At 39.1% G+C, this 23,092-nt stretch overlaps 1 protein-coding gene across 10 annotated transcripts in view; it reads right to left on the minus strand.

Moving 5' to 3' along the window:
• Positions 1-4,774: 4,774 nt before the first annotated feature.
• Positions 4,775-23,092, minus strand: part of EPS8 (epidermal growth factor receptor pathway substrate 8) — a 140,713-nt gene continuing 122,395 nt past the window's right edge. For 8 of the 10 annotated variants that reach the window (XM_030040369.2, XM_030040372.2, XM_030040376.2 and 5 more), the window contains 5 exons: positions 18,808-18,831; positions 16,141-16,378; positions 12,406-12,586; positions 11,822-11,951; positions 4,775-6,596 (listed from right to left, as the gene is read on the minus strand). In XM_030040369.2, coding sequence (XP_029896229.1) covers positions 6,483-6,596; positions 11,822-11,951; positions 12,406-12,586; positions 16,141-16,378; positions 18,808-18,831 — 687 coding nt within the window. In that variant the 3' untranslated portion in view covers positions 4,775-6,482. The remainder of the gene's footprint in view (positions 6,597-11,821; positions 11,952-12,405; positions 12,587-16,140; positions 16,379-18,807; positions 18,832-23,092) is intronic. The other 2 variants (XM_030040377.2, XM_030040375.2) reach the window with 1 other exon arrangement.

A 23,092-nucleotide genomic window follows, 5' to 3' on the forward strand; every position in this document is an offset into this window, starting at 1 on the left:
CCTGTGAAGAAGTCACTATCAGCAAAACAGCAAACACACCCGCATATGCTTTTTATTCGCTCTGCGGCCTGCTATCGCCTGTCAGGGTATCAGGGTGTAGTTCGGTAGCTCAGCTACTTCCAGGAGCCTGGTAACCTCCTTCAAATGATATTTGATTTTCTTCTTCCAAGGAGTTATTCCACTAGCAGGTAAATAGGTGTATATTCCTTTAGTATCTACTTTGTCATCATATTGGTTACAATGGAAAACTCCCTTCAAAGTATCCCATCTATATTATGCAAAACTGCATAGACTTAACATACTTCCCCAAATAAAACAGGTCCTTGTGAAGGGTACTGAAGAAACTGGACTCTACCTCTGATTATTAAATGGGTATGATATGAATTGCACACCCCTCCTCTTTCCGTGCATTTAATACTGTTTCCGCTAAGCCCAGTCTTAAAGCAGAGGTGCTATTTCTCTAAATAAGATGCACAGAGGTCAGTGCAAAAGGACAGAGCGCCCTGCCTTCAGGGAGCAGATTGCTAACAAGGCAGGCTTCAATGGTAGATGCTTCTCTCTCATTTCACCAGTGCGCCTCAGCTGGAGGGCTTGCCATTTCAGTAGGAAAAACAAAGATTTGTCTGGCCTAATTTGAACAGAAGACAGAATTATAAATGAGCATTTGACCATTCAGACCTTGTCTTCATGCTTTTTAAAAAAAAAAAAATTCAGTTTCATTATATGTTTACTCAGAAAATACATTCACATCCCTCTACAGCACTAGCCAGGGGAAAAAAAACCAAACAAAACAACAAACCACAACTGTTCTTGCTTTCTCATCTACTGCCTCCTCCCTCCTGCTGGCCATTTCCCATCAAGTCTACATTTATTCTGTATCATAGACCAGAGTAAGCAGGTTACTTTTAAAACATTCACGTGCACACAAAATATCACAGTGTGAGCTGGCTGTAACAGAAGCTTGGCTGAATGTGACAGAGTACAAGATTGCTGCAAAGATGCCAAAATCACATTGTTGCAAACAATACTGCCTGAATAGCCTGAATTTACTAGACAGTTTTTGAATGCATGTCAAAAAATTATTCCATTTGCACAGTAACAGGTGGGTTTTTTTCCTTTAATAGCTACTTAATCACAAAGTCAATTACAATGAAAACTCCTTCAGAAAAATACCTTTTCCTACCCTGTATATTATGCAAAACTGCATAACTGGGTGTGTTGGAATGGCAGTGGAAACCACCTCTCCCAGAGTTCAAGACACAAGTAAAGCAAGGAAATAGTCTGGGAGACACTGTGGCTCAGAAGACTCATGCAGAGCCTTTTAGCCTGAATCGACATGTCACACTTTTGGTTTTACCTTGTCACGCTCCTTGAAAGCAAGTCCAAAAGAGCAATGTTTTGGGACTCGTGCTGCATGTTGATATGGTTTCCAGCATCTGTCAAAATAAAACTCTCAAGTCATTGCAGCTGCAAAGCTGTCTGAAGATTCAGGTTTTGTAATAGTTTTTTTTGAATTATGGGTTTCATGCCTATAGTTCTGCTGACACCATAGATGCTCTGTATTCATCTGCTGCTCTTACAGCATCTACTGACCCAGATATATGTAAAAGCAGCTCTGCACAGTGAGCGACCATTAACTGAAACCAGGGCAGGTTTTCTCCTTGTTGCCTCATGCTGTGCATGCTGCCACAGAAGGAACAAGTAAACCTAAGGACATGTTTTAGAAGACCTAAGAAGTTTTTAGATCCACGTGTGAAAACGTCGTCTCTCCTAGCATGCCATGTGCAGTGAACCCTGACATACTTGGCTCTTCAGATCCATTTCCTTCCATCCTCACACAAGGATTAAGAACAGGTTGAGAAGCCTTACTTGTGCTTTACTTCATTTTACAGGGTTTTTTCCTGTGCCTAAAAGACAACAAAGTTGTCCCTTGTCAAATATCCATCATCATAATCTTAAGCACCAAAATGGCCTTTCCTTCCCTTAGTGCATTAACCACAGAGTCACACCACCTCCCTCCCACTTCTAACTTTTTAAAGGGCTTGTATGAAAACAGTAGTTTCATTCAGGCAGGCAAAAGCTGTTGCTTTCAGCCATTTCTTGTGAGAGGATGACATTGTTAGTGCTGTTGACATGGATGGGAGCAGGGGGCTTTGAGCTTTGCTGCTGCTGCTGTGATGGGCAGCAGTGGTGGCTAGGAAGCATCTAGGAAGTCTCCCTATTTTCCTTCATCTCCTCTTTTATTCTACAAGTATTACCAAGAAGTAGAAGCACAGACTAATATCCCGATACTGGTTTTGGTCTGGGTGTCGAGGAAGTAGTAAAAGGCCAAAGTTGCAACCTAGGCATGTAACTACAGAGAAACTGAAAAAAGATACTGGAGAGCCAAAGGCAGTTAAATAGGCACTTATCAGCAAAAATAAGGCCACAGTAAAAATCCAACATGTTTGTGAAATATTTAAACACAAAACCCAATGCACACTTACAAAGTCCCTCATTTTGCACTTCCCATACATAACACCGTTGCTTGTATGCAACGGAAGGAGGCTGAGCACAGAAATATTCCCTCAAATACTCTTGATCTATCAGACTCAATCCTTAGACAGGGATTTTTGTTTCATGTTTTAGACACTACACGGACTCCACAGTTGAGGAAAAAACATCATAGAAAAACTGGGCTCCTATAAAATGGTAGCTTGGCCAGAAACATGGGTTCCCCATTCATAATCATGTTTCCCTTATGTATGATGTGCAGCCTAGGAAAATGAGTGGAGATACATGCTTGAACAAGGATCCGGTGTTCAAGCTATAGCTTGCTTCTCTGTGTGTCCGAAAAACCTGAAAACTCAAAATGTCTTCACTTCCCACAATAAAAATAAAATAAAATATCTGCTAGTTACATGTTTCCTAATTAGAAGGACTTAATCCACATCATACAGTTATTCATAGATTTCTATTTGTTCCCTTAGTTAAATTAGCAAAGTACCGACGTTACTGTCCAGCAAAGCACTTCCAGGGACACTTTCAGCGTTTCACAAACACTGATGAATACAAAGTCACTGGGAGCTCTGCACATTTCAGAATATCGTATCATTTTGGATATCTACTCCTCCATAAACCATTGATTTCTGCACACATCCATAATGTGGAAGTCTGCACTTATTTCCCAGGCCCGCTCAAAACACCAACTTGTATATAGCAGAATGCTTTGAGCAATAAAAGTATGTATAAAAATCTCACTTCTAGATCACAATTTGTCAGAGCAAAGCACTGTTTAACATTTGAATTGCTAGATGGTAAGTAAACTGTTCCATGCATCAATATTGGTTAGAAGTGTTCCTTCTGAATTAAATGTGAGGTTTCACAGTGGTTTTCTCTCCCCATGGCATCCCAAGGGAACAAGCAGACTAAAGGAGTGGGAAGAAGTGCCTTGCTGATGTGAAAAGGTATGTACTTAGAAAGCATAAAACTGCTGAGTGAACATAGGCTGCTAAAACTCCCTCCACCCAGTTAAAAAGGCACTCGATGGCAGCAAAATAGCAAAGTAGTTCCTATGTTATCAAACATGACTCCTTTTTTGACATATAATAAGGCACTTTTCTGACATTTAAAAAACCTGTTTTGTTTCCCTTTCAAAGACACTTTTCACATATCACATCTTTCTAAAATATTAGTGTAAGAAAATAATCCTCACAGATCATAATCCTAAAGCAAACATTGAATGAAACATCATATTTTACCACTGTTTTCGTTTAAGACACTGAAAATTTCAAAGAAAACATTTTATTTTCATTTGAGGAACGCCAAATGAGATCCCCTTTTGATTTCTCATAACTGCCAACAAGCTTAAAATTCAAAAACTGCGCAGCAGAAGGGCGAAGCTCCCTGCAGTGCTTTAAACCATCAAGGAAATTGCAGCAAAAAGAGAAATATCTGCCTTAATGCCATTCAGATTTCACAGACCGTAACACAGAAATCATAAAGTCTAGTTCAGCAAAGTTAAAGGGTAAAATACAACTTGAGTTGTACTGTATTAAGTCATCAGTAGTTAACTTAAAAACTATGAAAAAACACAGAAACAAACCAACCAACCAACCCCCAAACCCCAAAATTATTCTGCTTATCCCTCAAGTACCTGGAAGGGGTCTCCTGTTTTCCTCCCATCTCCAAAGATGCCTCTGAGCACACTGACCACATTCAAACTTGTCTGGCTCTTTTCTATATAACTTGACAGCTACACAGAAAGCCAGCTTCCAAAAAACAGTTGTGAAGGCACCTCTTTTCTCTCAGAGATGAAACATGGGTGCTTCCTCCAAGACCTCCGCATGCCAAACTCCACAAAGTCTGAAAAACCTCAGAGCTGATGCCTCCTTCTGGGCAAAAGCAAACCCTATGCTGAATGCTAGAATAAGCTTGCAGAGAATATGAATATCGGCTTGATATTTTGGTAACAAGCAGGGGAATAGAGGTGCAGGTAACCACCACAAGGCCTTTTATGGAATCAGACACACTTTCCATGAGAAAAGACAGCAACCCTTATTTTTAAATATGGGTTTCAAAGACCTTTTTAGAACTTTCCTGCTCCTGGTACTTACGAGTAACGAAGCATCTATGTAAGAGTAGCTTCAGATCTTCCTTTATTTTCTTAGTCATTCACCACCCAGCGTAGGGGACTTTGCTGTACAGTGAACACTCTTCGGGCTAGGTATGGACGCTTACTAGAGAGGGTGGGGAAGAAGAAACTGTAAATGTGTATCAGCGAATACACCAAGCCTTTGGAGGTCTGGGCTTGACCTTTAATGAGAGGACAGGCAGTGAGACAGACCATTTTCCCCCCTAATGCTATGTATACAGGTTGAATGGGTACAGTTACCATGCAGGTGTGCTGGTTCAAATGCTTCCTATAGGGAGAAAGCAATCAAAAATCATCGTTTCTTTCAATTGGGTAAGACAAGAATCCATTTCTTAGTGATAGCTATGGCAGCTGGAGTCTTCAGTCTGGGATTTGTCACTTCTTGACCCATTTCTGGATAAGACTACATTTAAATGACGAGTGTAGAACCTACGTACTTTTCACAGGCATAAAGAATATACATGAAATGTAAAAAATATACATGGACACATAACCAATGCACAGAAGATGTATTTGTAAGGACATTTACAATAAATGGCACTAAACACTTTTATTAAGTTTTTAATTTTTTTTTTTTTATGAAAAACGAATAGGATTCTTTTTTCCCTTGTACGCAGAGGAAGAGCAAACTAATGGCAAAAATCAAGAACACTTTCTTATTTCAATACCATCTTTGTAGCCACAAAGATACAACTATTTAACAGACAAGAAATACTGTTTATTGCAGACTTTAAGCTGATTCATGTGAAAAAGGCACTATGAAACTTAATCAAACTAGATGATTAAATTTGTCTAAATTAAGTGATATTATATATTATATATAATACATATATCATATATAAAATCACACAACCATGTGAAATAACAGAACATTTTGTGACAAAAATCATTGCATCTTCAAAAATAATATTTGCTGGAAGGGATGTTTCCTTTTCTCCCCCTTTTGCCTCCAGGAATCCACTTTTCCAAAAGATTACATTTATAAAGGAACAATAGCTTTTTAGGTAAGGAAAAACTCACATCTGGGATCAACACACAGAGAAGTCTAGATTATACACTGTTCTTTTGATGGGTTAAGTTACAGACAAAAAACCGCGAGTATATTAAAAAAAAAAAAAAAGTACTGTGAATTGTTTCAAGGCTACCTACAGCAGATCTGATCACCCCTTTGAGCCGAGTTGTGTTAATATTTTCTAGTTATTCCTTCTTGTGCAATATTATAGTTCATTACGAGTGAAGTATTGATAAAATCAATGTACAGAGTATTATTTTGCTATAAACAGCATCATTAGTAATAAAACATCTTGGGAGTGATGCAAGAAGAATTCAGTCTATGTTGGGCTGCTGTTCCCACTCTAAACAGTTCCTCTCTGATTGCTGGCATCAATGACTTCAGTAAACATCCTGCAGCCGAATGCATGACAAGACAGACTGAGCCAAAAAGACATAATTGCATACTACAGCAAGAGATGGGATTCAGAATCTTGTTATTACTGAAAGGTTCAAATGCTTTTTTATTGCTGGCTCAGCTTCCCTCGGATGAATCACAAAGACATGTTCCAGTTTACCTGTCATGTTAATTCCATAAAGTCAGGACTCATCTTTGGGTGTAAATGAATCATGTGCCAATATTTTCACCTGTCAGGAACCTCCATTGAATTTCTCATCTGTACATTTTTAATGATGAGAAGCCAGCAGCAGGTACTTCTGTGGAGACTACTGTAAATTTTCTTTATGATGGCTAGTTATGTTTACAATATAGTAAGACATTCACCTTCACTGCTTCCTAAAGCAAAGCTGGATGGTATAATGCTATGGACAATAGAATTAAAGAAAAGAGGAAACACATTTAGTGGCTGCTTCCTTCATCAAAGGACTCCACACCTGAATCTGTGGCAGCTGCACTGATTTTTTCTTGTCGTCTTCTCATAATTTCTTGCAGTTCTGAACTACCACTGTTAGCCTACAAACAAATAAAAAAGAAAAAGAGTTTACTTGTGGGTTTGACATGTCATGAAGTTCCTCTGCCAGCATTTTATTAAGATAGGTGTTTGAATAACTTAAACCCACCTTGCAGCTCCAGAACTAAAAATGCACTAAGAATCTGGTTAAATAACATTTGGAATAGGAAAGTATTCACTAGTGTAAATATGGACCAGAAAAGAACCTCCAGAGTGTTAAAAGCGTCAGCTTGACTTTCAGCACTGCTTCTCATCTTTAATTCTCATGCAAGCCCCAGAAGTGTTGTATATTTATGGGAATATGGGGTGAAATATGGCTTCAGTAAAAGCTGGGTTAAAGCTCAATAAGTTTGTCAGGATTCCACCTTTGAGTACTTAAAAATCAAGGCAATCATATCTAGAAATGAAAGCACATAAACCCTTGGTGGTTTTAGATTTATGTAAACACAAAATTCATGCATGCACTTGTGTTTGCACAGCCAAGGCCCAAGTAAGGATTCGGTCTCAGTATCTCACATTACACAATACACCGTCATGCATTTGCTGTTCAGAGACACAGGTTTCAAACTTTGAGCACAGTAATAAGAATTAGCAACAGTGAAGTATTGTGAGGACAAGGCTTTATTTCACCTTTTAGGTTGAAAAATAGGTCTGCTGAGCTAGCTGCAAACAGATTGCTTTGACAACGTAAATGAAGTTATTAGCAAGGCCAGGACACATATCCACTAGAGCAGAACTTTCCAAAGTGTGCATGACTTTGAATAAAACTAGAGGATTATAAAGCAAGAGCCATATCCGCCACTGTGTTATTTGCCTATGACATGACCTTCCAAGCTTCAAAACTAGCTTCCAAAATAGCCTCTGAATAAGGAAGCAGAAACTGTTTTTGAAATTTGTAAAACAAATTTCAGGGCTGTTAAGGGAAAAATCCTTCCACTGATTCTGAACTCTGAAAATTTATCCCATTACATAAAATTTAATTTAGATTTATCCCATTACATCTATTACAATACATTATCTGATGCCATCACCTGGCAGACAGGTTAGGTGTCCACAGGGAGGGAGGCTAGGATGCTTCTCCTAGGTAAATTACCATTGCTTTCTTCTCCCCGAGTGGAAGGGCAAAGCAGGGGACTTATAATTGACACTCTGAAGGTGAGAGAGCAGTTTTATTTGTCTTAATTCATCTTGTCCTTGCCCACTTGGTTTCAGATACAGAGCAAGCGCAGCAGTCACCCATTACTGAAGTCACGCATGAAAAACATCAACAGATACCCAACAACGTGCTTTATCAGAGGTCACGTAGAAATATTTTTCTGAAAATGACTGAGCAGCCGAGGCTGAAACAGTTTACCTTCCTGATAACATCAGTAACGTGACTGATGAGCGCTCAACTAAACCAACTGCGATACATCACGTGACTTAGCACAACAGGCACATCCTACTCAGAGGCGGGGTACAGCGTAGCTAAGTAGCCTAGGGCTGGTTTTAGGAATACAATTTTTGGAACAGACTGCTAGACCTTGGCCTTAGTGATTTACCCAGCTTAGTCTCTAACCAGATCATGAGGTATCAGTAAACTCTACCGTTCAATCCCACCTCTGCGCCTGGGTTGTCCCTTTCACCGAGGTGTCAAAGAATAAGCTATTTTTCCAGGCAATTTGATACGTATATTAGACATAAACCACTGTCAATTTTAAAGCCATGTATGCCTGCGTTTCCCATTGATGCACTAGGAAGACAATGAGAATGTGGACCTGAAGTGTTCCCTTCTGGAGATGACAAAGGTGGTACTCAGGATATTGTGTCTCTACGCTTACCTTCTGTAGCGCTTTTCAAGACCAGAGTTTGAAATGCTCAACAAAAGTTAAGGAAATGGACACATAAAAACTCATAATCATGGAGGTTATTAATATTTTCACTTTGCAATGAAAAAGTAAATCCATATATATGATGAGCCAAGCTGCTGTAATACACTGTACTTGACATACAAGCAGCCCCAGAAAACAGCTCCTGAGAAGGATACTCTGATCGGTACAAAGAGTGTGGTGCATCCTGCCTCCTCCTGAGACACTGCTGCTTGCCACCACCATTTCCTCTGGCAGAAAGGTGTTTGGCCCCGGCTATAGCCAGCTCTCTGCTGTCTTGACACACTGGTCTCGTACAGAATTATCTTTCAGCTTTTGCTTGGCCAGGCCTAGAAAGCTGGCTGATAAACCCCAAACACCTTCCCCGCACTTGCAGTCTGTTACTTGGTCGTGTTTATACAAGGGCCACAAAACTCCATTAAGAATCCTGCTTCCTTGGATGTTTTAAAATCTGGTGGGATTCAGGGATGAATGGAGTTACCATGTGTTGTGTTAACCCCAGCCGGCAACTAAGCCCCACACAGTTGCTTGCTCACTCCCCCTGCGGTGGGATGGGGGAGAGAATCGGAAGGGTAAAAGTGAGAAAACTCATGGATCGAGATAGACAGGTTTTGCTTTAAAGCAAAAGCTGCGCACACAAGCAAAGCAAACCAAGGAATTCATTCCCCACTTCCCATGGGCAGGCAGGTGTTCAGCCATCTCCAGGAAAGCAGGGCTCCAGCACCCGTAACAGGGACTTGGGGAGACAAACGCCATCCCTCCAAATGTCCCCCCCTTCCTTGTTCTTCTCCCAGCTTTCTATGCTGAGCATGATGGTGTATGTTCTGGAATATCCCTTGGTCAGTTGGGTCAGCTGTCCCGGCTGTGTCCCCTCCCAACTCCTTGTGCCCCCCCCAGCCTCCTCGCTGGTGGGGTGGGGTGAGGAGCAGAAAAGGCCTTGGCTCGGTGTGAGCACTGCTCAGCAGTAACGACAACGTCCCTGTGTTATCAACACTCTTTTCAGCGCAAATCCAAAACACAGCCCCATACTCGCTAGTGTGAAGAAAATTAACTCTCTCTCAGCCAAAACCAGCACACCATGAAAATAAAGTAAAACAATTGAAAGTGTGGTACCTATTCATTTTTTTCCTCATAAGGGTAAAATTATTAAATTCCAACAACAACTGGAATTCCAATTACAAAATACCAAATTCCTCTGCCTGAGGTAGAACAACACTAAAAAGAAAGTTGCAGCTGTATAAAGGTAAAGATCTGGTTGTCCGTATTTGGGAATGCAGCCCCAAATCCAAAAGGTAAGCCTTTCATTGGCTTGCAGAAATGGTATGAATCCAGAAATACTTGTGGAAGATCCCAAGTAGAAATAACAAATAAAGACAAGGCATGGAGTTTTGTAATGCTAGGGAGCGTGTGGGTTTGCTCTGTCTCTGGCTATTATTGCTATTTGTACTTAACACCCAGGTCATTTACTGCAATATGACACCACAAGTACTGCATAAAGGATGCCAGAGAACTTCATGAAAATTATCACTGATTAATCATGTAGGACAATTACAGTGGTCAAATCCATAACCCAGTAACTGCTTATAAAAAGCATTCAATTGTAAAATAGGCCTGACACTGGTACAAGTATGTGTGTGCTTAAATGCTTCTGTTATTAGAAGCGTTTCTAGTTTGAGCAGCAAGAACATAGCCCTGTTTGCAACATGCAAGCTCATCTTCCTATGCTTCTCTTAAATAAGGACAGTCTTCCTAAACCCTGTGACTTACAATATTATAGGGACAGAAAGGAAGATGTGACAATGTTTTGGGTAATTCAGCAAACAATGGGCTAAAGCAATCAGAAATTGCATAAATTCTGAAATTCATCCGTTAAACCTCAAAAAACTGAGGCAGAAATAAATATTTCAATTACCTTTTCACTAACAAATTCCAATGACCTTGTTAAACTCCAAGTACCTGTTTATCAACACTTGTAGAGTGTTTATTAGACAAGTTTTGACTGCTCAGTTTCCTGTGGAGTGAGACCTAACTGAGGCAAGCAGAATAACAACACAGAGGGGAAAAAAATGACAAACTTCTACAATCCAGTGCATCTCTGCTTCTCAAACCAACTTCCACCACAAAGGCACTTCCATCTCAGTACATGGAAACCTTATGAAACTGAAATAAGATTGTTGACATTCCAGAAAAGTTGAAGAATACACATGTATCTTCACTAGGAAATGATGGATTGCTCTGGACTTTAGTGACATATATTCCTAAGAATAGAAGTGAAATATTTCTCCCTTCCTCTCACAAGAAGACAGGGCTTGAAGAAGGGAATAAAGCAATTTTAACAGTGTTAGAAAGCACTGCACTGTGACCCAAACTGATCAAGTAAATTGTAAAACACACATCATCATAAACTTGTCTTTAAAAATAAGCCTGGTAGTTAAAGCTTAAAATCATTTAAGCAAGACTTCATCCCCAGCTTCATAAGGGGATAGAAAGACATTTCAAACTTTTTCAAGATTTTCTTTTAAACAGGATATGAAGAATATAGCTTCTCCTTTGGGTTAGTCTCACCTCTAGACAGTATCAAGTCCATTTCTCCACTTGCCACAGCAAGTTTTAAAAAAAGAAGTATATGCACCTGCCGTTCTCCTGGTTTAAAATTGGTAAGCATTCTCCCTAGCACAACTCTGTATTCCAGTTTTTAAGGTGTTTAAGGAACAACACTACTGTAATTAAAGCAAACTGCCACAGAGCAATGAATACAGAGGTACAATACTTCTATCCTTAGCTCAGTAATTCTGCTAGCACAGTGTCAAATGTGTTCTCCCCCACTTAGGAACCCACCAATACAGATGCCCCAGCATTTGACCTGAAAGGCCTTGAGATTCAACAGTGAGCTCACTCTATCACTTACACCTAACATATCAAATCTCCTCTACAGAGATAAAGCAAAACTAACTCATCACCACCAAAAGTACCGGGAGTACCTGTTTGTCCAAGTACCGGGCAGAGCAAGCAGCAAGAAAAAGGGCATTTTACTCTCGCCTATTGTTTTCCCCAAAGCCCTCTGGCTCATTTTGTCTTCTTGCAGCCTGATTACAGCACACAATGTCTTAAACTTGAGTACTACCTTGCACTTTTTCTAACGCTTTGTGAACCCCTTTAGAAGTGGGGAGGGATCCCACCTGGTGGTTTGATGGATGCCGTTTCAATGGATTAATACCAAATAACTCAGGTACAAATAATGCTTATCAACGTGATGGGAAATGAGAAAAAACCCAGCTGCCTCACAGAAAGAGCTATTTAGTTCTATAGGTTCGAAAGTGGTGACCCAGCATTAGGTTAGTAAGAAGGGTTATACATACCTCCAAGGCAGATTTCTGTACCGTAATTTGGCTGTAAACTCTAGACCCTTCTGGGCAAACAGTCCTCAGTTCCTCTTTATTGAGGGAGAAAAGCTGAGCACCCGTCAGCACACCAAGGCTATTGACAGTCCTGGGGTCACACCAAGGGAACAAACAAGAAATAAGCAAAAATACACTAACCAAGGGAAAGAAGTAGGTTAGCTTCATCCTACATTCTCTTAGATAGGGCTATTAAATCAAGACAAAGCTTAATGCAGCAGGACTCTTGAAGTCAATTCAGTATCTGTTACAACAAGTGCCTTTTGGTGGAAGCTAATACATATAACTTTTTTTCCTAAATAAATCTATATCTCTATAGAACTTTAACCACATTGATATATATGTATATATATAATATAGACACATATATACATAAATATCTATGTATATATATGTAAAAACAAATTCTTTTTTTCGAGGGTGCAGCTGATGTGTCTTGATTTTCAGAAGGCTGCTTGATTTTAAAAAGTGGGCAGACCACATCCTAATTACTGACAGGAAAATGATTTTTTTAAAAGTTTTCTTACACTTGCACTCAAACTTACACAGGGTTGAATCCTTTGGACTGCAACCACGCTTTCACATCCTCAGGCGAAGAGTCGTAAGTGATGTTAACTACCGGGATGTTTGGTCGTGGCACATGGAACTTCCTCTGGGCAGCGCTCCGGCCGATGGTGAGCCGGTGGACAAGTTCATCCTGCACCTCCTCCATCTGCGATTTCCTGCCTAGAGAGAGATACAACAGGAGTTATTCTCAAGATTGCTTTATCAAAGCCAGGTAATTTCTTATATTACACTTCAAATCTTAATTTTTTTTTTCTTTAAAGATTCATTCACTAGATCTGACGGAATTATTATTCTCCTTTTTCCGCAGGGAAGATTTCAATATTTCCACTCCTCTCTTTGCAAAACAAAAAGACAGCAAAAAAATCACCCCCAAATTCAACTGAGACCCTAGAAAGAGATGAGCTTGATTTTGCACAGAGGTGTAGAGCAGTCTGACAGCACCCAAGCTGTAGAACAAAATGGTCACAGAGGGTTATTCAATTATCACAGTCTGCGTTTCTTCAAATAGAATTATGATGTTTTAAAAATGAAAACAAAATAGATGAGGAATAATATAATATTGCTTACACTGTGGAAAGGCAGCACTCTCCACAAACATTTTTTAATTGAAAGCTCAACTTTTTATTGCAAATCAATGTAGGCAAAAAGATTTCACTGCTGCTGACACATATCACCTTATATCTAATAAGCTATTATAGTAACCACATTTTTGAAGTGGTTTTAAGATATTTGAATTCACTCCAAGCCTAGAGTGACTGGTTAGCTGAAACAATGTCACACTTTGCATTAAAAAAAGAAGAAATAAAAAAGTAGTTACTCTCATCACCAGACACACAGGAAATGAGAAAGACTTTTTTAAAACAAACAAACAAACAAACACAAACCCCAAAACTGTACAAATCTGCTATCCCACAGAACCCATTTGTCTGAAGCATTTAGTTCAGTTGCTGGTAATTAGCAGGTGACAAACTGAAATGCTTTTCATGCATTTCAACAAAATCAATTATGACAACACTGAAAATTGTTTAAAATATCCATAGAACTTTTTATGTGCAATTTCACAAAAATAGCTAGAATCCAAAAGGGTGTAAGTAACTTTTTGGGCACAGAGAAGACTCTGATTTAGCACAGTTAAAACTCTCCACGCAGTAACTCTGGAATTACTATAAAAATACTCTGACACACAACTTCAACTGATCTCAAAAATTCTCAGGATCTCCTTGCTGAAATATTTTTAGTCATCTTTATTCAACCTTCTCACTTTGATACACAAACAGTAACTGCAGCACCTTCGCTGATTCACTCAGATGGCAAAAGCTATTCCTCTTCTCCCATTACACTGATAGCAACAGAGGAAAGCAACACAACTTCAACATGAAAAAACTCTGAGATAGTAAAAATGTTTCTTTCTCTACTTTCCTTTTATCTTCTCCCCAAACCTCTCCAAGGATCAACATCTCTAGCCAGTTAGACAAATGAAAACAAGCTTTATGTAGGCTTTTAGGATTTATTCTTTTTTAATCACCACAACAAAAAAAGAAATATCCTTGGTTTAGCCATTTTCTTTTTTCTTTTATAAAATAGCCCCAGGTTGAAAGCGGACAAAATATCTCTAGTAAGATATTTGAGGCATTCAGGCCCTATTTTGTTGGGTTCCCCCTCCACCTCCGAGTGTGAATCGGAAGCCAAAATGACATGTGCTCAGTGATATGCGAAGGTCTGAGATGGGATATGAGTAAAGCTTTTAGGCAATGTTATCGAAGCACGCACCAGTTATTTTCCCGAACAGGAAGAGAGCAAGAAAACTGCTATCTTCCTTCTATTTACACAGATTTTGAAAGACTTATGTTTTATCTAGACCAAGACTATATCAAAAGATAAATATTTAGCTGTTAGATAACAGATTCTTACTGTTGTTCGATGCATTATCATAAATAAACAAGATACCCTTGGTGTGAAGCAGGTACTGCGTTGCGAGCTCTCCGCAGGGTTCAGGTGGGTACTTGGGCAGCAGGTTGCCCATTACCTTTGCAGAGGCAGCTATTCTGCGAGGACTGTGAGGTACCCGAAGCCCATCAACTGGGCTTGAGCGACAGCTCCCGGCAGGGCACAGGGGCTCTTGTGTGTGGCCCGGGGCCTTAGCAGAGGCGGAGAGGGCAACAGATGTCTTGTAACCACTTAGTCTAGAGCAACCCTTCACACCTCACACCCTCCACCTGAAGCCAAGATGGTCTTCACGTTTTCCATCTGTAATGGATAGAGGCCATTGTGGATTCAAGGAAACATACCTGCTACAGGATGCAAAGTCCTTCTTACATAGAAATAAAATTATCATTTTTGTGCATACGTGCGTGTGAAATTCACCCTCACTTTCCATATCTTTTATAAGTGCTTGAGCTTCTGTTTTTATTTAAGTAACAAACTGCCCCAAATAGGACAAAGACAGAAGCTGGCCCTACTGTTTCTTTGCAAAACAGCAGTGAAACCTGTTCCTCCTGCCAGGCTGTTCTCCATTTACAATTTGCGGCCAGCCTAGAAAAGCCTAGCTGAAAATGTTAAAAAGGTCCCAGAGCCTTCCTGAGCTCAGAGCTTAGGCAAGAGCTTGTCTACCACCAGGAAATATCAAAGCAGGCTCCACCAACTGAGTGTAGTTATCCAAGCAGGCATGCTTCCCATCCACTGGGGACAAGGGGGAAAAGAAGCCCTTCTGCAGAAAGGATTACTCTCCGTGCCAGTTTTTTCCTCAGGTGGAAGCAGGATTTTCTGATAGGGCAGGGAGGCAGAGGATAGGAAAAGCTATCAACTCTTAAACTGCAAAAACTCATTATTTTAACTGCTATAACTGGCAAAGCTATAGCAAATGCTTGCCTACAAGTTTCAGTTATTTTTGAGCCAAGCAATCACATTGCTTAAAGTGCATTTAGGACAGAAATTATTGACTGAAGTTCTCTGAACCTAACTTGCTTTCAGTCAATAGAGAGTAGGAGCCTCAGCATCAGTTAGGCTTTATATTTACAAGGTGACCTTAATCAGAGCTTTCCATGACTCCCACACACTGCTGGATGCAAGTTACCATGTTTTCCAGCTAAAGGGCTAATGGAGTATGTTCTCTTATCCTCCTAAGACAAGCACATGAACATTTGCTCAGCAGCCTCCCAGTTGCTGTTGCTTTGACCAAGCTAAGGGGACCCGATTATAAGAGGAGTCTCCTACAACGCTATTACAACATGGTTTCTATGCATCAGCCAGACCTGTAAGTCTTCTTGCAAGCCCTGGATACATGTTTCAGAATGGTGCAAATGCCCTAGAAATACGGATGACCATGGATAGAAGCGTAAAAACAGCCTAACTGATTTTAAAAGCAATTTAGATTGCAATGTGTCAGTGAGTTCAGGTGGTAAATATACAGTAGCCAGAATACCAGCATGGCCATTTACGGCATTGCAAACCACTGACTGAAGATCCCAGACAGTCATAAAAGGAGAAGATTTAGGACTGGGACAAGTGCAGAAGTGTTTTGTCCCTACTTACTGTTGTGATTAGCGAGAGTCAGAACACACATACATAGAAAATGTGTATTTTAAACATAGGGTTAAAGCTAAATACTTCATAAACATTTATCCGAAACAGAAGGTTTTAAGGAATTTAAGGATTAAGCAAAGCACACAGGAATGGGAGAAATACTTTTTTTCTTGCTTCTTAGGCAAACTTACGATCCACAGGAACTTGCTTCTGCCTCTGGGCGTCTCGTGCAACACTACCACCACTGTCGCTAGATGTGCTGCTTTGGCGGCTGATGGTTGCTGGCGCTTTGGGCACAGGAACCGGTATAGGTGCTGGTGCGCTAGGAGGGAGGGGGACAGCCACAGGGACAGGAGCGGGTGTTGGAGGTGGTGAAGGAGTAGCAGGAACTGGATCGGGTTGTTTTGCAACATAGTCCGTCCTTTGTTTCTGAAAAGATGCAGAGACACTCAGTTCGACAGCAAAACTTGGACAAGACATCAGACAAAATCAGGTTTCTGCAGAAAATGCTGGGATGCTTTGCACCAACTGATTTAATTTATTACACAAAGACATCTTATTTGCCAGGTATAGTTCCAAAATGTGCCAAAACTTGATTTGGCATCAATGTTTGGCATCAATTTCCTTCTCTGTCGGACAAAAATTCACAGCAATGACATCATCTGAAACACGTTTGTTTCTTTCAAGCAGATGAGTTCTATAAATTAAATTGGTTTTAAATCCCAAACTTCCATTACTGGCATTTTTTAACAGCTTCCAAAATTTTTGAATTGCTGGACTTTATCAGTGTAAAAATGTATATTTTAGAGAAATATGAATATATCCAGCCACACCTAAGCCTGACTAATGGTTTAACTTACAAACGTCACTGGGGTTGAGATAACACAGTGTTTCTTGAACTGCAGACACCATTTAAGAGGTTCCTGCTCCTCCTACCCATTCACTTGTGCCTTTTCAGCTATTTATGTGGTTACTACATGCCACCTCAATGCAATAATCCAATTAAAAAAACTCAACCCCCAAACTCCACAATTCTTGGAATAGGGCTGTTGTTTCTTTTCCCCCGCTTTACGCAACGTTCTAACAACATGCAAATTATCTTGCTGCTAATAACTAACTAGCAGGTGTTCCAAGAATAATTTGGGGCAATAATTTCTTTTCTCCTTCTTTGTGATTAGAATGGCACCAGTTACAGGAAGATGCATGTATTTTCCCAAAGCAATCCCAATGACAGATAGGTAAGCAACCTATGCTACCCTTTTCTTTCAAACACTTCAAACTCCACATCTCACTGTTTTAACATTGCTCCCTCTCTACCGTTTTGGACTAACACAGCTTGAAAGTTTAATATTGAAGTTTGTTTGCTCAGTAGGGATGCCTCATTGCTTAGTCACGAGAAGTCTGCTTACTTTGGTATGAAAATAGATGAGTACATTCCCCAGATTCATTGCTCCTTCCTGAAATACCTTTCCCTATTTCCTTGGAGGCAGAGGGTTTATGGCAGATCAAGTAGGGAAATATTTGTAGGAGCCATATGTTAGAATCTGAGCAGCAGATCACTGCCCTGACAACAATCAAACTTTCATTAAATGTCAGCAACTGCCCTTACGCAGCAATCCCCAACTCAGTAAGTCTAACTGATGGACAAGGCATTTTGTAGTCAATGTAACCTGGGACAATTACAGCTAAGTTATGCTGAGTTATACCAGCAGAAAATTTATCCCATCAGCTTCTATGGCAAGTCAATTAAGCCTAGGAAATAAGCCTTTTGTTTCCCTTAGACAATTTTTCACTTAAATTGTAGTAGTCAGCTACTGAAGCAAACATATAGTCTTACGATACATTCCCCATTAAACCTTTTTGGTTTTTTGTTTGTTTCTTTTTTTTTTCCCCTTAGCATTTAGTTGTTCAAAGGCATTCATCTCAATTATTTTGTGTCCACCTTGTGTAGTGCACTGTGGGGAGATCAAAAAAAAAAAAATATCATATGATTGACTTTTCTGTATTATACTACTTCGATGTTAAGACAATAAATGTTTTTTTAAATGTCAAATGCCAAGAAAAGTGAAATGCATAATATAAAAGAGAACAAGCAGAATAATGTATATTTAAGAAACCTGTCCTTTGGTGGAAAGAGTGCCCTACTAGGTATATAGTAAATATACCCTAATTTATGATATATAGGTGTACTGTGGTATATCCAAAATCTTGTTAATTAATTTTAAGATTTCACAGATATTAAGATGTTCTAATGATATTAACTTCTTTTTTAAATCTTGTTCACAGAATCCAGTTGCTAGACTGTTATCTCCACAACGTACCCTTATGTGTGCCCCAACCTTCTTAAACAACATGCAAGGAAAAAGCAAGGCTTTTTTTATGGTAGAAGGGATTCATTACAAACCAAGGCATCAACTGCACATCACCACAATCATAATCCAGAAAAAGCGATAGCTGAACACTATATGTAGCTCTCAATGGATGCTACTGATGTAGCTTCAAAAACATGTTGCACTGCAATCACAAAAGCCTCATCAAAATGACTTGCTGGAGTGAAAATAAAAATTAAACTGGAAGCATCACTCAAATTCTAAATTTACAGATGAAACTACGTTGAAATAACTTCACATTTTGTTGAACAGTGCCCAAAAGCCAATTATACATTCAAATCACATTTAACATTTCTTTTTTTAACACTTCTTTTTTTAACTCCAGATCTTTTGAGGACATCCACACATTCATCTCATCACTTCTATTCATTGCTACAAACAAAATAAGCATGCACTATAGAATTTGGCGACTACATAGTCCATAAAAGTAATTTTTGAGGTTCAATATCAGAAGAGTAATTTTGTTACCTCTGAAAGCTCTCCCAGCAATTGCTGTGAGGAAAATGGAGTAAATCACATCAAACAATGTTAGAAAGGTAAAAAGTAACTGCCTCGCACATCAATCCTGAAATTTCATACACATTAGCAATTTAAAACAAAGGAACATCAGTGCTAATAATTAGCTCTTCTTAATCACTAAGCAACTCACATAGTGAGTTATCCTTATTTTCTTTTAAATAACGAGCGGAGTGCTGGCTACAAAACATGCATATGTGACACCATATAAGCGATGAGGTCTTTTCAAAACACCTACCCAAACAGAAACTTAGAAAGAGGTTTAATAAAAAACAAAACCCAAACAAAAAACTGACAATAGATTGAAGATCATAAGGTGAATGTAGAGAACACTTGCAACTGTAGAACAATATGAATTAAGTCATGGCACATTATAAAAAAGGAACTTATTTATTTTTGCTTAAGAAATGTTGGCTAGCTTAGAAGATAAGGTAAAGGTCACTACTGACAGATGTGTACTCACTAATTTGCTGACAGCCATAAGAACAACGAACAATTCTGGGTTTTGTTTTCCCTTCTTCCTCATTTTTTTCCTTTAAAAATAAACTTGCGATCCTCAACTTATGTAAATAGGAACAAATCCTTTAAATTATTTGGAACAGTGATGATACACACTCATTAAAAATCTGGATATATCAGAAAAGCTTACTGCGACTGGATTTTTTTTTTTTCCTTATTTTTTGCCAGAAAATCTTTGTATTTACAGGAAGAAAATAGAGGTCCCAAAGCTCTTTGTCAACACACTACAACTGCATGTTGTCAAAAATCAAGATTCACTATGATTTGATCTATTTTTAATGCAAGCAAAATAATAAGCTTGAGTAAAAGTGCTAACAGTATCAATCCTAATTCTTGATCATTGTAAAAAACTGGGGACAACATATTTTCAAATACATTTTGGCATCAAAAAAGGGAATATGTGTATTCAAACTATAGCAAATACAGACATCAAAGAGGCATTGGACACAACCATAACTAGCATTAGTGCTGGGAAGTGCTCTCATTAAGTTAACACAGACACAAAGCTTCCTATTTACTCTCTTTCCAAACATTTTAGTGCCACATTCCTGTTTGCACAGTGACAGGAGTTAACCAAGAGGGCTGCAGACCATTCAGCCTCAGTTTTGTCAACGGCACTGTGGTTTGGATGTTTTCTTGAGACTCATTTTAAGAGCTAAGAGAGAACCAACTACTTTCTTCACCCAAAAGGGACAACGAGGTACCCAAGACTGGAAGAGCAAATTTCAAGCAAGGTCTTTTGCCGGTTTCCTTTGGTGGGCTCAGCTATTATGCAGAATCAAACAGCTGCCTATTAAAATCCCGTTACAAGTCACCTAACTAGCTCTTTGCAGGGTATAAGGAATTCATGTTTTCATTGGATTTATAAACCTGCCTTGCTAAAATCTTGCCAAAAAACAAGAAGTACGTTAGGATGGAAGAAGGAGAAATTTAGACAGAATTTACTTATTCAAATTGGTATTAGCTAGGATTAGTCCCCATTTCTTAAAAAAAAAAAAAAAAAAAAAAAAAAAAAACACTTATGGGCACACTGGGGACTTTTAATGCCTATCATTAATCAAATCCTTTTTACAACTGTTCAGTACATTTTTGTGTAATAAGTGGCGTCCCATAATTTGGGATAGGATCAATGTTGAATTGGACAGGAAACAACTTTTTTTTTTTAAAGCTGTCAAAGTCGTGGTCTGATGGCAACTTTAAAGAGCATTTGATATGAAATGAGGTAAAAGACATACTGGCTCTTGGTCAAAAATCATGACATCTCTTTGGCCACTGCCAAATGAACACCTGGCAACTGCATCTCTTCATTATCAAACACTTCATGATCTGCAGGAAAGATACCAGTTGGCAAAATAAGAGTATGAATCTATGACACTAACTTGGAGCACAAATGCTGTGCTTGAGGGGAAACAACTTCCCACAGAGATATTTCAAGTGAGCTGCTAAACAAAGAGATTTGAAAGAAAGGTTTTGATGGTAGGTCACCAAGAAACGCAAAGGACACTTGTCCCAAGTAAGGTGGAGACTTTTGTCTTGGTGTTTACATACCATAAACATGCCTCTTACATACATGGTCACACTTCTGTGGACAGTCATGTTCTTTTAAAATAAGACTACAGGACTACATTTGGCTTAACACTCTCCGTGCCTCAGGATTTCATACACATCACTGATAATATAACTGTCTCGCCTCACAAAGGGTGTCATAGGATTAATTAACATGCACACCAAGAAACACCCTTCTATCCCAATTATGTTCCTCAAATTTCTCTTTCAAAAGCATTAAAAAAGTTAATAAAGTGCACAGTAAATAGGAAATATTATCATTAATTACTTTCTAGGTTCACCAGCAATACTTGTACAAAAGAAGAAATCAGAGTGCTTGGGAAACTGTTTATGTTCATACATAATGGGATGGTGAAGTATCACTGTTGGTTCACAATAAAAAGGCAAACTAAACAACCAACACCACAGGAAACTTGGATAAACAATAATTAACATTAGTGGAAAACATAAATAATCAGCAAAATGCTCTCCTAAACGTACAAAAGTACCAAACAAGCAAAACCATGGTTTTCCTGAAACTAATTCAACTGACCAGAAGACAACGTTACAGCCTCTGACTCACAAAGACAATGAAATAACTAGCGTATTGCTTGCAATGTTCCTGGAAGTATCATCTTAGACAATTCAGTGCCTTCAGGTAACTATCTGGGACCTGGATACTGAAAGGGATTGAGAGAAAAATCAGGATCTAATCTAGTGTGTGGACTCAGAAGTCACTAGGAGAGGGAACAGTGAGAGTAAAATAAACTTTGCAGTTCTGAGAATAATTGTGATAATGAGCCATCCATCTCTCAGAGAAAGGGTGTCCGTCTGTAGAATAATTGAAAGAAAATGATCTCTTTCAATGGAATCCTTAATTCTTCCTAATAATCTGGAAACATCCTTTGGTCAGCTGTGCTTTGAAGGCCATTAGTCTGTAAAGAAATACACTAACCTCGTACATAACGCTTATCTGCGGCTCACCGCAGCAGACTACTTTGAAAGCAGTCTTTCAAAAACCAAAGACGACATCGAGACTGGCAAAAGCTGCACAGCACCAGGCGCTGTGCGTGCTTGTGTTCAGGGTCTGGCAAAGGCACTGATCGGAACCGCTTCAATTTCCTGCTCTGCCCACAAGTTCTCCTGTTTGACCTTGGGCTAGGCAGTCATCCCTTCAATGCCTCATTTCTCTCTGAAATAGCAGCAATGTCTCATAGCACAGTTATGAAAATAAAAAGGGTTATGCAAACAGATCCCAAATGAACCATGTATCTATCACAGGGAAAGAGACAAATGAGCAAGCTCAGGAGGGGTAAAATTATAATAATCACCATAAAGTTAAGAACGACATTATTGACGTGTCTTGGTAAAGACTCCATTTATCCTATGTAATTCATTATATTCCTAGATAATTTCACAGTATTTCAAGCTCACATTTGAATATGATAAAGCTGTAGGGAACAACCTGCCAGAGGGCAAAGAAACAAAATTATCTGAAATGTTTTTCTCTGACCCTAATTTTCATAGATCCGTGAAGAATGCTTTGTGAAAACGATGATTTTATTATTTCCCATGTCACGTCATTATTTCAAACAGAAAACTTCAAAACCTGCAGTGCATTACAAAGAATAGTTTAAAAGCCTCTACTCAAAACTGTACTCAGTCTGCTCAGGATTTCTCAACAAATTCCAAACACACAAAATGACATGCGCCCAAAGGAAAAAAAGTCAGATCTTTAGTTCAGGATTTGAAAAGCACTCGGGATGCATGCTTCACTTCACAGACAGGCAAATACCATAATCAATTTAGAATGAGCTCATACGTTATAGGCAAACAGTTAGGGATAGGAAAAACTCAGAAATGGTCTGGTTCAAGCCCATCAAGCTCAAGACAGGTCTACCACATTATTGTGCCAGAAATAGCATAGGACCTGTTTCTCAAGAGAATTTCCGTATCCATGGCAAAACTGGAAATACTGCAAAAGCTGCAGCTTTCACGACAGCTGTGCGTGCAGAATCCGGCACAGCGACACCTTCGACTGGGACTTTAAGATGAGTCTACAGCAGAGACAGTCAACAGTGACATGATGGCATTTCTCATATTTCAGTCATCAGCTGGAGTGTGTAGGCACAAGGAATGAATATTAGATTAAATTAAATTTAACTTCAAGTTT

This window comes from Aquila chrysaetos, chromosome 17 (genome assembly GCF_900496995.4).
Source record: "Aquila chrysaetos chrysaetos chromosome 17, bAquChr1.4, whole genome shotgun sequence".
Classification (NCBI taxonomy): domain Eukaryota; kingdom Metazoa; phylum Chordata; class Aves; order Accipitriformes; family Accipitridae; genus Aquila; species Aquila chrysaetos.